General features: G+C 36.9%; 1 protein-coding gene across 3 annotated transcripts in view; it reads right to left on the bottom strand.

The window, feature by feature from the left end:
* Positions 1-2,570: 2,570 nt before the first annotated feature.
* LOC109043984 (uncharacterized) overlaps positions 2,571-13,586 on the bottom strand; it is a 247,270-nt gene continuing 236,254 nt past the window's right edge. For all 3 annotated transcript variants that reach the window (XM_072306298.1, XM_072306299.1, XM_072306300.1), the window contains 2 exons: positions 11,322-11,501; positions 2,571-7,829 (listed from right to left, as the gene is read on the bottom strand). In XM_072306298.1, the coding sequence (XP_072162399.1) occupies positions 7,723-7,829; positions 11,322-11,501 (287 nt within the window). In that variant the 3' untranslated portion in view covers positions 2,571-7,722. The remainder of the gene's footprint in view (positions 7,830-11,321; positions 11,502-13,586) is intronic.

Below are 13,586 nucleotides of genomic sequence, written 5' to 3'. Positions count from 1 at the left end.
TCCACAAAATTTGCAAACTAAAGAGTATTTTAAATGGAGGTCTAATTTGTCATTATTTCCATTTTTAAACCTTCAAGGATAGGCAAATTTTACTAGGTAGGTATTTTTGCTACTTGCATGAATTATCATTTCGTGCTATAGGTACGTTTTAAATTTGGCCAATACACTCACATATTCGACGATCTTTCAACTCGATAGTTATTATCTCACTCTTTGTATGGCTCTAACTCTCAAACCTTTTTTTCATGTGTGTTTTATCGATTTTTACTGTCGGAGTAATGACCAGCAGTGAGGATCCCGCATACTCCTTATGGGGATGTGCACCACGATCGATTTCTAATTTTTTTAATGCATTACTTAAATACGTTTTTGGATGCTCATCAAAAGTCATCACTGCGCCAACTTTCAACGAGGCATTTATTGTTTTCGCACAGTCTATGGTGGAAGTTTCAATTACACAATTTTAATACATTTGTATTACTTGAGTGAAGCCAGCGACGCGATATCTATCTTTTAGCACACGCTGAAAACGAGGAGAACCAGGCAGTCTTATCTCGGATTCCGTACGCCTTTTCGTTTCACCGTCCAAATCAGGTTCTTTCCCTCTCCCACTCTTTTCCTTACCGATCACGGGCTTGGGTTTTCCTTGTGAAATCGCCGCGCTGCGCTGGCCTCACTTATTCAAGTAATTATCAAAAATTCCAGCGCGGACTGTGCGAAGTACTGTAAAAAAGGTGCCTCGTAGAAAGTGGGTGCAATGATGCCTTTTGATCAGTATCCAAAAACGAATTTAATGCAATAAAAAAAAAATGGAAATTGATCGTGGTGCACATTCCCATAAGGAGTGTGCAGTGTCATTTCTCACCAATTTTATAATTCTGAAATAAGGGTGTACCACAAAAGATAATGATACTTCCCTTAAAAATGATGTCCTCTGTTTTGAAGAAAATATCTTTCATTATTAGCTTTCCAAATTGGTATTGATAGGTAACCAATCTTACGGCAGAACCAAACGTCTTCCAAAATGCTTTTGAAACCAGACAGCATGACACATGTTTATCAAGGCATTTATGTCTTCTCAATTGTTGTCGTCATTCTTCATCTTATATTTTTGCATTCACTGTTTGAGATCAGCAAACTCAGGAAAACGTCGCACATCTAATTTTCTGTTGCTGATATTAAATACTGGAACGCTCTTCAATCCAAAAAGAAGTTGAACTTTTTCATTTTTTTTATCGTTAAGCACCCACTGTTTTTAATGGCTTATTGCAGGAATTCGTGTGGCGATGATTTTCCCTTCAATCATCTAAACATTAACATCTATCACATTTTTCTTGGTTTACGGCGCAAATTCTAACCTTCCAGACACTGCATTTTTACTGAAGAAGGGCTTTATTATTTTACGATTTTACGTGTGCATATTCATTTAATAAGGGTGCACCAGAGGTTATGAAAAATCTTAAAAGAACTCAGTTGATATAAGACGTATTCATTTTTGCTCTCAAGGCATTGCCATATTTCAATTCTTAGCCCCTCTCTCAGGGCAGGTGAGAGCGGAGAGCCCCCAGTTTTTTTCAAGCTGTAGCCCCTACCTTAGGATTCCTCATTGGAAAGAACATTATAAACTAAGAATTTTGGCACAAACCGCAAATAAATATCTTAATTTTTTCCCGAGTTATGATAGATCAAAGGTCAAATTGGAGTTCTGATAAAAAATAGCTCTGTCAAATAGCTCTGATTCAAATTACCCTAAAAACAAATACAATGGTGAAATTAAGGGTGAGCACTCTTATGTAAAAATCGCAGGAATCATTTCAAACGAATTTTATTGGGGATTTTGGACCCTCAAATACGTCATTTCAAAAGTCCCACAATTTTTCTGCCTAATGAGCCAATTCTCTGTAACTTTGTCGCAACATTTTCTCCGTCAGTTCAAAATTCGGTCAACATTACATTCTCAGGTTTCCAAATGGGTACTGTTCAAAAAACGAAATTCCAACAGTCAACTTCCATAACGTTAAATTTCGTTTTTTGAACTTTGCCCAAAATTTGGGCACAAATTCAGGACTCTCTAGAGTGAATTTATGTAACCTTTTTCGGTAATATACCTCCCTTTTACTTTGAATTGTGCTTCATAGTTTCTTTTCCCACTTTCCTGTTTGTATCATAATCTTTCTTCTAGAAAAGGTAAAATTTTTAACTAGTAGATTTGTTCTTTGGAACAAGGGCGTATATGAACAATGATTTCTGTTATCCAGTGGGAATCAAAGAGAAATGTAGTCACTATGTTCCATTTCTGCAATTATACTGTCAAAGACTTGTTCTTTCAAATAAATCAAGTTTTGTACAAAAATATAGGCTAGAGCTTGAGTTACACACTTTTGAACTATCAAATGCAATTTCCTGAAACTGCTTTTTCCGGCATAGGCCCTTGTTCCAAAGAACTTCTCTTCTTTTCTGGAGACGCCATTGTGATTCATATGTAATGAATCACACCCATAAAAAACATAGAGGTGTGTTACAAGATTGTTGAGCGAGAAAAATGAGAGGTTGAGAGAAATATGAGAAGATGCATTAATATGTTTTTTTTATTGGGTCAGCTGTTGTAAAAAAATTGACAAAAAATTAAAAAGGCACTATATCAAAGCTTCATGACATTTTCCAAGCTCTTTCCTTGGACTGGAGATTCTAAAAGCTAAAAACTTGCAACTTAAGCCTCTAAAAGGTGGGAGGATTCAATTCAGCCAGAATAAAGAAGACTCATGCAAGGAGCTGATTTTGAATTTGAGATTCAGTTTATTCAGACTTGAAAATACTCCTGCAGAAAAATAAAAAATTTAATTTACCTTTGGAACACATTTACACATTGATTGTCTGCCTACTGAAAATGGTATGTGTTGATAGTCTCCTTGTGGATTCCTCATGAGTCCATAGGTCCAATTCTGCCCATGGTCAGGGACGAGTTCTATAGAAGTGATCCCTGCCATGGGAGAGGTGTCGTCAGATAAGTTGACATTTGTTCACTTTCGGTTGCAGGCGTTTTTGCATCACTACTATCCACATGGAAACATCAGACTCTAGCACAAGCGAGGTGTCAAACTAACTTAAGCTTGGATAGGTTTTTTAATGATTTCAAACCATGTAACACTTTAATTTATAGCCACACAGAAACTACTACCACATAAAGGTCCCCGATCATAACAGATAAGTAATGATCATGATACGGATGTTTTTGAGGTGGATAGTAGCAAACGACGCTTTGTTCGGAAGCGTAAATTCGTCGTCAGCATCTGCAATTTGAAAGTAAACAAATGTCAACTTATCTGACGACACCTCTAACTGGGGGAGCCTACACCTTATTGGTTGCAACAGCAAAATATGCAAGCACACCTTAAAAAGCAGCTACATTGACAGAGCTGAGAATTTATATACAACTGTATGTTAGGTTTGGGTGATTCAAATAAGGTGAATAACGAAATTGCGGCCTGGACCGTATGACTTAAACCTCAAACCAAATATTTTCATTTGCTGATTCTTTTTACAATAGGCACACTTCTTTTAAAGGGTAAGATGTCATATAACTTGATATTGATGGCATAGTCTGAAAACTATGATAATTTTTCCTAATCAAAGCATAACAATGGTTGTCTGAGTCTACAAAATAACTACGACTGGTGAAATTTTCCATAAAAAGTTGGAAGATTAACTGAGCCGTTCAAGACAAAAAGCTACAAATTTCCAGGGAAAGAATCACATGGAGTTCAAAATACAGCTAATAAGAGTTTTTTATTAGGTCTAATTGAGCCTTCAGATTCAATTTCTTGTAAAATGAGTAAAAAATTACAAAGATACAAAAAATAAAACACCATACAGTCATCACAGTGATTAGTCGAGGTTAAACCAGGTACATCACCGTTGATATTTTGATTTGTAAAAAGGAAGAAACTGCATATGATCATTCTGAGGGTTCCAAAATGAGTCGAGGAACAAAAAGCATCAAAAGAACCTGATCTACAATATTGAAAACTAGCAAGTGTGTTGGCTCTATCCGTAAAATCAAAGTGTGACAAATGACGAATAAAAAACAAAGGATTCATACAAATGGTAAAACTTACGCATGGCCTGCACATTTGGTGCCGCTTATTTTCCCAAGTCTGGAGTTTTGAAACAACTTATCGTTAATTGGCTCTATTTCACCAGAAACATGCTAATGCAAATTTAAGCAAAAGATTTGAATCTTTAGAGGTTGCAAAAACACTGATTAGTTTCAGGAAAAATTATACAGTGGTGTAAATGAGGGGGGGGGGGGGCAAGCCAAACAGCTAGGTAGAAAATGCTTAAATTAAGTAAAATCCAACATTCTTCTTGTTTTCATCGTACATACATGTAGGACTCAGAGGCAAAGAAATTGCAATTTGAGTCTGCCGGTTAGAAGCAGTTTTGGCATCCCCGAGCTTCGACCTTGAACAGCCACACTTGATAGCCCCGATGGCAAGTAGAAAGTCTGGAGTCCCCCCACCCAAGACGCTTCTTTTCTTTCTCCCAAATCCTTCAGATTTCCTTTATAATAAGAAAAATGTAAGATTTAACCAAATGTGACCATTTTACACCTTACAATACATTAATGTATCCCAGCTGTAGGTCTTGTTAAGAACCAATGCAATGTTTCCTGGAACTTTGAGCCGATTTTATACCCTCTTAAAATTCCAACTTTTGGTTGGAGCTAAAGTTTTTTCAGAGCGTTTTTCTATGAAATAAAACTATCAACGATAGATAGTTGCGAGCTGTTTCAAGGAGAACCAACAAAGCTAATAATAATCCACATCTCATTCGGCAATGGATAGGATATCTTATCCATTGGCAGGGACAGCTACAAAAATACATTTTGAAAAGAGATGTGAGCTTCATTCACTTCAAGATAGGAACAATCTTGCACAGGGTGTCCCACAAGGACTGCAAGTTTTCTGTTTAAGGACCAACGGTAGTAGATATCAAAATGCGGTTTGTGTAGTGTTATAGTGCTTGTTATGATCAATAAAACAAAATTAACCCAAGCTATTTAGTTCAGAAATTGAGCAAGTTACAGAGTTTTGAAAATGGCGCTTCCAGTTGACCCCTCCAGGATTTGCTGCATTTCCTCTGATAACGGAACAAAGATTTAAAAATTCGCATGGTTTAATTAATTAATTTTGTAGAATCTCATCAAGACTACTACCATTTACTCTACTTAAATAGATGACTGGACTTGAGATTTCTTCTTGGAATACTTTTCTTCACATTCCATACAATGCTGCAAACGTTCTTCCAGCTTCTGCAAACATTTTTTTTAAAAAGCTTCATCCCTAAGGTTATTCAAAAAAGTTCCAACAGATCTTTTGATTTTCTTGGCAGAATTGAACTTTTTGCCTCTTCTTGCCTCTTCTTGTCTCTTGTCTTCTTTGCCGTGGGAAAAGTCGGGATCCAGGCTGCAAGGCGTTTTGCAAATGACAAGTCGAGCAGACCCCTTCTTCATTTCAACAATTTTTTTAAAATGAAAACAAAGATTTACAGAGCCAAAAAATCTGTAAAGAAAACGCCTTGATCAAGAGAAGTTTGAGACATACTGTCAATTGACGCAACTGCTCTATACTGATGACACTACTTGGGCATGTTACAAAGAAGCAGCTAAAGATGAAAGAGACCTAGCTATTGCACTAGGATATTGCCTGGTGACACACGGCCAAAGTTCACCGAAGGGTTTATGGATAAACATTGGAATGTCTGTCCTCCGCACTTCTCACGCAGTCCGGACCTCGCACCTTGCAACTTTTGGCTGTTTCCCATGTTCAAGAAGAGCTTGGGAGGCAAGAGATACAACTCCGCCAAGAAAATCAAAAGAGGTGATGGAACTTTCTTGAACAACCTCATGGATGAAACTTTCGAAAGCGAGAAGAACAGTTGCAGCACTGTGTGGAAAATGAAGAGAAGTACTTCAAGAAGGAAACCCGTGTCCAGTCATCTATTGAAGAAGAGTAAATGGTAGTAATCTTGATGAGCTTCTACATAATTAATTTGATAAAAACATTTGAATTTTTAAATCTTTGTTATGTTCTCAGGGAAAAGTGCAACAAATCTTGTAAAAGGCAAATGGACATGCCATTTTCAAAACGCTGTGACTTGATCGATTTTTGAACTAGAGAGCTTGAGTTAGTCTTGTTTTATCAACCATTACAAGCACTATAACACTACACAAACCGCATTTGACATCTACTACCGTTTTTCTGAAAAAATAAACGTGCAGTCCTTTTGAGACAGCCTATGTAAATTCCAAATCAAAGTTGTAAGTATTTTTTACTTGCCGCTTAAGGAACTCTAACTTTTTCTGTATTGCTCATTCATTGGACATTTTAAATACATCTATTACAAGATAACCCTACATTTACACACTTTCTTTCAAAGCAAAAATATATTTTCACACAATCAAATAAATATAAGTGGGCAAATAAGAGAGACAGTAAACTAGTTACTTAAACCAAAAGAAGGCACAAGCATTTAAAATCTTACTATTCTAGAGTTGCGGGAGTGAACCTTTCGAATCGTGTGAAGTCTATGAAGGAATGAAATTTAAATTTGAGTGGACTAGGCTAATTACACAATCACAGAACTTGAAAAGACACATTTGAGTTTCTAACTGGAAAATTTAAAATAATAAATTAATTAAAATAAAATGATCATTTCACGGTTTCATTTTTGCCTTTTTCAAAAATTCATGTTATTCAATAAGAGCAACGTGCAATGAGTTTCTAACTTGCAGGCTTTTTTCAACACAAGGCGAGGGATTTCAGACTTTATGCTTGAAATCAACCTCCATTTATTTTGTGGAGCTCATGAAATAGGCAAAGTGGATTTAATTTCAAAGAAAATTATCCTTTTTTGGGGGTATAAGAAACATCTCAAGTAGCCAAAATATCATTATGTTTATTACTGATACAGATATGTAAAAGATACCTGTTCAAATATCTTTTGAACAGGGTACTGAATGGCTGAAAATAATTAAATGTTGTGCTTCAAAATTTTTGAGCTCATGTGCTCTACTAGCCCTTCTTCAAAAGCACATTTTGTTCTAACTGACTACAGGAACTTATTTAAGAAATCTAACAGATACTTAAAATACATAAAAGAAAATAATAGAACAAAAAAATATCAAGAGCAGGGATCTCATTATTTGAAACAGGGAGGGATGGACATTACTGACATACGAGATGTAAGGCAAGTGGTAGGTTCAATCTCATTGTTTTGGTGCGGAGAGTATTTGAAGAAGAATGTAAGGGGAGAGAGATGCTCAAATTGTGGCAGTATGGTGATCCATCTGTTAATTTTACCCAACATGAGAATCGGACGTCCCTTCTCTACAAAAGGCTCTGAGCTAAGAAATAAACAACGGGACGAAAAATATGAATATATGATTTACAAAAATGGTAAGCACTGTGACCAATGGTTGAATGAGTATAAAAATATAATAAAATAATAAGATCCAGGCGGGTAGTGACTGTACTTCGGTCACAGTAAATCATGCGTTTTTTTAAAAAAAAATGCCGAAATTATTTAAACATACAAAAACTTATTGAGTAGGTACTGTACAAACAAACAACCAAATAGGCAATTTTTTAAATAATGTGAAAAATCCACATCATATCTCACTAATTTGTCTTCATAATACATAATATAAAAGTAGGAGAGGCTTCAATGGAGGAGGAAATGTAGGGAAATGAACATGACCAAAAAGTTGGAGGCCAGAATCTTTGAGTTTCCACTGCTGTCCTCGATTTCATTAAAATGTCTGGGAGGAGCTGAAAAATAAAAATATCATAATTGAAAATTCAAAGAGACTTGTAAACTTCACGAATGGTTACAAAACCATCTATTTAAAAAAAAGAAAAAAAAAAAAAAAAAGAAAAAAAAAAAAAAAAAGCTTTATGATGAAGCTGGAGAAGTTGTTTAAAGAAAAGAAATTGGAATCACATTGCTTTTTTTTTTTTTTTTTTTTTTTCTTTTTTTTTAGATTTTTATTTTGTAAACTTCCAAAGGAATTATATACAATATCTTTACAATGTAATAAATCAATATACAAGAGACAACAGAGTAGTTTCTTAATTCTTGAAAGAAAAGGAAACAGAGGTGAGTATAAGTAGTGAAACTACCACTAAATAACCCTCCCCGCCCCTAACAAAAACTAACACACATATAAATGAGTATGAAAATCAGTGATACAAATGAAAATGAAAATTAATGTAAAGATGATGTAAGAAAAGAGGAGCATGGTATAATTAAAAATACAGATCAAATCGAGGAGTGGCCAGCTCCCATGGTTTGCGTCTTTTTAATCTTCTAATTTCTTTACTGTTATCTAGCAACGTAATTGCTTCCTCATTAGTGTGTCTATGTAGACGAGCCTCATAGCGAGAGGAAATTTTTGTGATAAAGTCTCCCACAGGCTCAATGCCGAGATCTCTGTGGATATCCCTGTTTCGTTCATATCTGTGTGCCCCACAGATTCTACGAAGTATTTTATTTTGAAGTGTCTGGATCATCTTAATGTTCGTGGGAGCAGCCGTTTCCCATATCTGGCATCCATATGCCCAGACAGGTCTAATAAGCTGCTTATAAATAAGCAACTTATTGCCAAGGGATAATGGAGAACGACCTCCCACCAACCACTGAAGGCGACTAAATTTCCAGTTGCATTCCTGACGGTTTAGCTTAATGTGGTGTTTCCACTTCAATTTACAATCGAGATTAAGGCCCAGATATTTAGCAAAATTTGATATGGGGATGAGGACATCTCCATATTGTAAAAATAAGTTATTGTTTATTATTTGGTTTGAAAAGATCATTAAAACGAATTTAGAAGGATTCATGACTATGTCTTTCTCTTGACACCAGTCATATACCGAAGTTAAATTTTCTTGGAGTATGTCTAGAGCTACTTCTTGGGATAAATTGGACGCCGCATACGCTGTATCGTCCGCGTATTTAGCTAACATGAAATCCCGTACTGCAGGGGGTATGTCTGAGGTAAAGAGAAGATACAGCAAAGGACCCAGTACCGAACCCTAGGGTACACCTGCTAAAATAGGGAGGCTGTCTGATAACGCCTCGCCTACCCGAACTTTGAACGTACGATTCTGCAAATATGATTTTAGCAATCTGGCATGGCAGGCAGGTAAAAGAATCACATTGCTGACGCTCAAATAAAAAATACTTGCTTCAAGTTGGGAGCACTACATTGCATTTTATGCTGACTACATTCAAAAGTATAGTCCTTGGACTACGACCCAAAAATGGCAAAAATCCTGCACTTTTTGATTGGAATACAGGGCTCATTGATAGTAACCTCAGGAGTAATTCTGGAAGGGGAAACACTCTGAGACCCGCGACTGGGGCAAGATGGCGGCCGTTAAAGTCCGCTATATGGGTTTTTTTCAAAGCACTGTCTTTTCAAAGAGCGAAACTGCCAAACTCTTTGAGTGCCAGCAACCAGCGCCAATCAACCCCCCGTTAAAATTTGCTTTTTCCAAGGCCTCCCAAAGTTTCAGCAACGGCTTACTCTTGACCAACTCGACAAGAATTCCACCAAGACCCGGTGCTTTGTCATTTTTTAGCTCTCTAACCGCTTTCATTATATCAAAAGTGTGGACCTCCAAGTTGTTCATTCTTCTGTTGTCTGTGCTGTTGTCTCGAAACTCTGGGCGCCTTTCTTAGGCTTTATCCAGAATACTTGTGTCATTTTGTTTGTTCCACTGTGATGTGATATCCTACAGTAATGCAATGAACTTTATGAATGAAATGAAATTGCTGTCACGGGTCTAATTTTGGTCACGCAGGGATGATGATGATGATATCAAATTTAACAACTTAGGGGTACTTTTGCGGATCGGTCCAATGAAGCAAAGCTTTGATTTCAGTTTCTTCAAGCCTCTTACAACGAAATGATCTTAACGGATCTGGTAGCAACCGAATGACACGGCAGTGAACACAGGCAGTACGCGCCGTGTGACGCGCACCGTCGCGTTTCACTTGACTTGCTCTTGTGGGTTTGTTTTTCATCGCACAAATTTGGTTTCAGTATCGCATTAAACCTAAATCAAGCGTTCGTCTCCTTTCAATAACGAAACACTCATATTTATTCGCCCATCAGGCATTAGGTATCTGACTACAAAATTTTCGTTTTTCTTGAAAATTTGAAAAATTATCATGTTAACGCCAAAATTTTTTAGGGAGCTAGTTTTCCATGAGTGTAACTGCTTATAAAAAAAATTGATTAAAATTGATCGAACAGCAACCGAGATACAGCGAATTGAAGGGTCGCGTCGGCCGTCTAGAGCGCGGAAACGGGTCCCACGGCGCAAAGCGCGCAACACTTAAATTGCTCTCACGTGCCTATTTGTTATTGCACAAAAATCGTTTTGGTATCAAATTAAAGGTCAGGCAATTCTACGGCTCCGTCTGAGGAGGCAAGATATCCATTTTCTAGCCTGTCAGAAAGTTATTTGACCTTGAAATTTCTATAAATTTGAAAAAATTTTGGTTTTTCCCGATTTAGAAAGCAAATTTAAGACTAACAGGAAATTTGGTAAGGAACGAAATTGTTCTCCAGGAAATTACCTTTCATTTTTAAAAAAAAGCTGATCAAAATCGGATCAATAGCAATCAAAGGACAGTGCTTTGAAAAAAACCAAAATAGCGGACTTTAACAGCCGCCATCTTGCCCCAGTCGCGGGTCTCAGGGTGTTTCCCCTTCCAGAATTACTCCTGAGGTTACTACCAGTGAGCCCTGAAAGCGGCATATTCCGATCAAAAAGTGCAGGGTTTTTTGGCATTGTCAACGAACTAATACATCATTTCAAAGATAATTTGCATTTTAATTTCAGAGAACATCTTTGGAAATATTTAAAAGTAAGCATTACACCTTCCATTCAGCCTTCGTGCAAGAAATAACTTAAATTTTCATGAACTTCTTTTTTATTTTTTTTATTAATCTATTTATTTATTTTTTATTTATTGTTAGTACATTAACAACAATCTACAAAAAGTATTCAGTTGACTTTGTGCCTTCACAAGGAAGAGTTGAGGAGTTGAGTCAAACAAAAAGTGTACTGGAGCCATGATCAGCTATTCTGAACTCACAATTTTATTTACTCCTTAAAAGTCACCTTGGCGACTGAAACCAGATGATTCTTTACTTCTCCTCTCATTTCATTATTGGCAGCTAAAGAATTTTACTTGGATAAATAATAGAATTTGGCATCCTCCATGAAAAAAAGTAAGAAAAACTTATTTACCTGTAATTGCCTTCCATGGTTTGGTTGGATGTGTGGGGTAGACTCTTCGCGTTGTTATCCACTGTTTGGTGAGTAATGAGAATGGTCGAGGAGTAGTGGTGGTAGTTGTTGTAGTTGTAGTTGTGGTTGTTGACGTTGTACTTGTTGTTGTGGACTCATGACTAGGTCCTGTACAAGTTCCTAAAAATGACCGATGAAAAATTTTAAGAATAATTGGAAAGACTGGAAGATAGAAAAAAAATCCAATAGCCAGCAAACTGAATATCGGCATTATCCAAAGAAAAAAGAAACAGGAGCACTACAAACTCAATGATCTGAACGGGCTTACTGGAATTTCCGTTAACTTAGTTTTGCCATTCAATTCTTGTTTGTTAAAGAGTTATTGGTTTTCTTTTTTGTTGATTATTTGGGGAAATTTGCACCTCTCAAAGAATGGGGTTGTTGCATGGGTGAGGGATTTGAGAATAAAAAATATGAAGTCAAAGAACTTTTCGCGATAAAAACGATAGTAACGTCAAAAATCAGGTCATAATACCCGAGAAAGCCTGTCAAAGTTCCATCAAATTCAAGTTGAAAATAAACGATTTTCATTGGCTGCTGTACGGTTGGTCAAACTACGCGTCACAACGCATGGGTGCCTCTCCTCGCCGCCATTACCAGAGACAAGAGACCCTCCACTGGCCTCCTAGCGACAGGTGGAAGCTTTTACTTTCGGGATTTCAACAATTCCTTATGGACAATTCGTCGCCCTCACGACGAAGAGGCGTATCAAGATTTTGACTACTTTTCAGGAGAGCAAAAATAAGATTTTGAAGAACTTAATTCCTTCGCCGCTACGTCCCTAATTAACGTATCTGATTTTTTTTTTCGCATTCAGCGCCAGAAAAAGATCAGGATTCTAAAAATCACATTGAATTTGTAAAATTATGCCTAGCAGCCCTGATATCATTGAAATATTAGAAAAGGGTCCTGATACGTCCGTTGGCGGAACACTGAATTGGGCACCTCTGCTGCTCCGCCGCGTCCTCTCGGCGGGCGTATCATCTTGTTGCGCTATATCTTCCCCTATTTCATTCCTTACTTGTTAGTTCTTTCACTTAATTTCTTTTCTTTGAGTTTGATTTTTCTTCCGCGATTTTTCTAGGTGGTCAGTTCTGTATATTTACTATGGTTTAAGGTACATCCTTTTTGAGATTTCTAAAAGGTTATGAAAATGAAAAATATCAAGAGAGCGTATATTAGGGTGGAGCGTTTTTGGGCTTTTTTTTCATTTTGAAAATGGACATAGCACAGTAGTTGTGAAATGGTCTAAAAGTAACGCCTGAATTTTCCTGAATCTTTTCGTCAACGTTTAGGCCTCCCGGATTGACGTTAACGTCAAAATTAGCGGAAAATCCGGGTTTTTTGACGATAACTTGGCAACAATGGCAAATACGACAAAAATGCATAGAATCAGAGTTGTTGGAAATTAAATTTCCAACAACTCACTTCCTTATCGTTTTTTCTGTAAGTGCAACCGTTTTAGTGTAAAATTCGAAAACCCGTATTTTTCCGGAAATTTGGCACAAATTCTCGTTCAGTCCGGGAGAAATACGGTAGAAATACGGGAGAAAGAGGGCTAACTCGGAACAAATTGCGTGCGTGATAGACTTTTCCTTCAAGAATACCATCATCGGATTGGCCTGAATAACACAAAACATACAAAATGTTTTCCACGGCTCCACCGCGGAACACCCCTTAAAATTCCTAAAATTCAAAAAGGCGGCCGTGTTTAGATTATCAAGCATCAAGGTAATTTAAAATGTGCATCTCGTGTGGTATGAGGTGTCGTTTCCTATGTCTTTTTAGTCGTAAATTTCAAATATAGTGTTAAAAAAAGCCCCTGGTCAAACGGGATGCATCAAATCCAGGATGGCGGCCAACTTTGAACGGCGGGAGGGTACCTTATAAAGTTTGATTAGTGTATTACATTTTAAATTGAAAGTAAGGTAACGATCTCTGGATAATATTGGTTTATCATTTTGATAAGAGGTTCAAAATTAAATTGTCTTTTATAAGACCTCATCTATGATCCGATGAATGACACCTGGTCAGGAGGCGTAAAACTGGCAATCCAGGCCGAATCCGCAGGTTACTAGGGTTTAAGATGCCGCCATGTTTGCGGTGAATTTAGATAATTTTGTTCGTAAATTTTAAATTTACAACAGAAAATGCCCCAAAATCGTGCGGGGTCTCCCGACTATGGGATAAGTGGATGACTTCTAA

Source organism: Bemisia tabaci, chromosome 1 (genome assembly GCF_918797505.1).
Source record: "Bemisia tabaci chromosome 1, PGI_BMITA_v3".
Classification (NCBI taxonomy): Eukaryota; Metazoa; Arthropoda; class Insecta; order Hemiptera; family Aleyrodidae; genus Bemisia; species Bemisia tabaci.
This window is presented reverse-complemented; position numbering and strand designations above follow the sequence as displayed.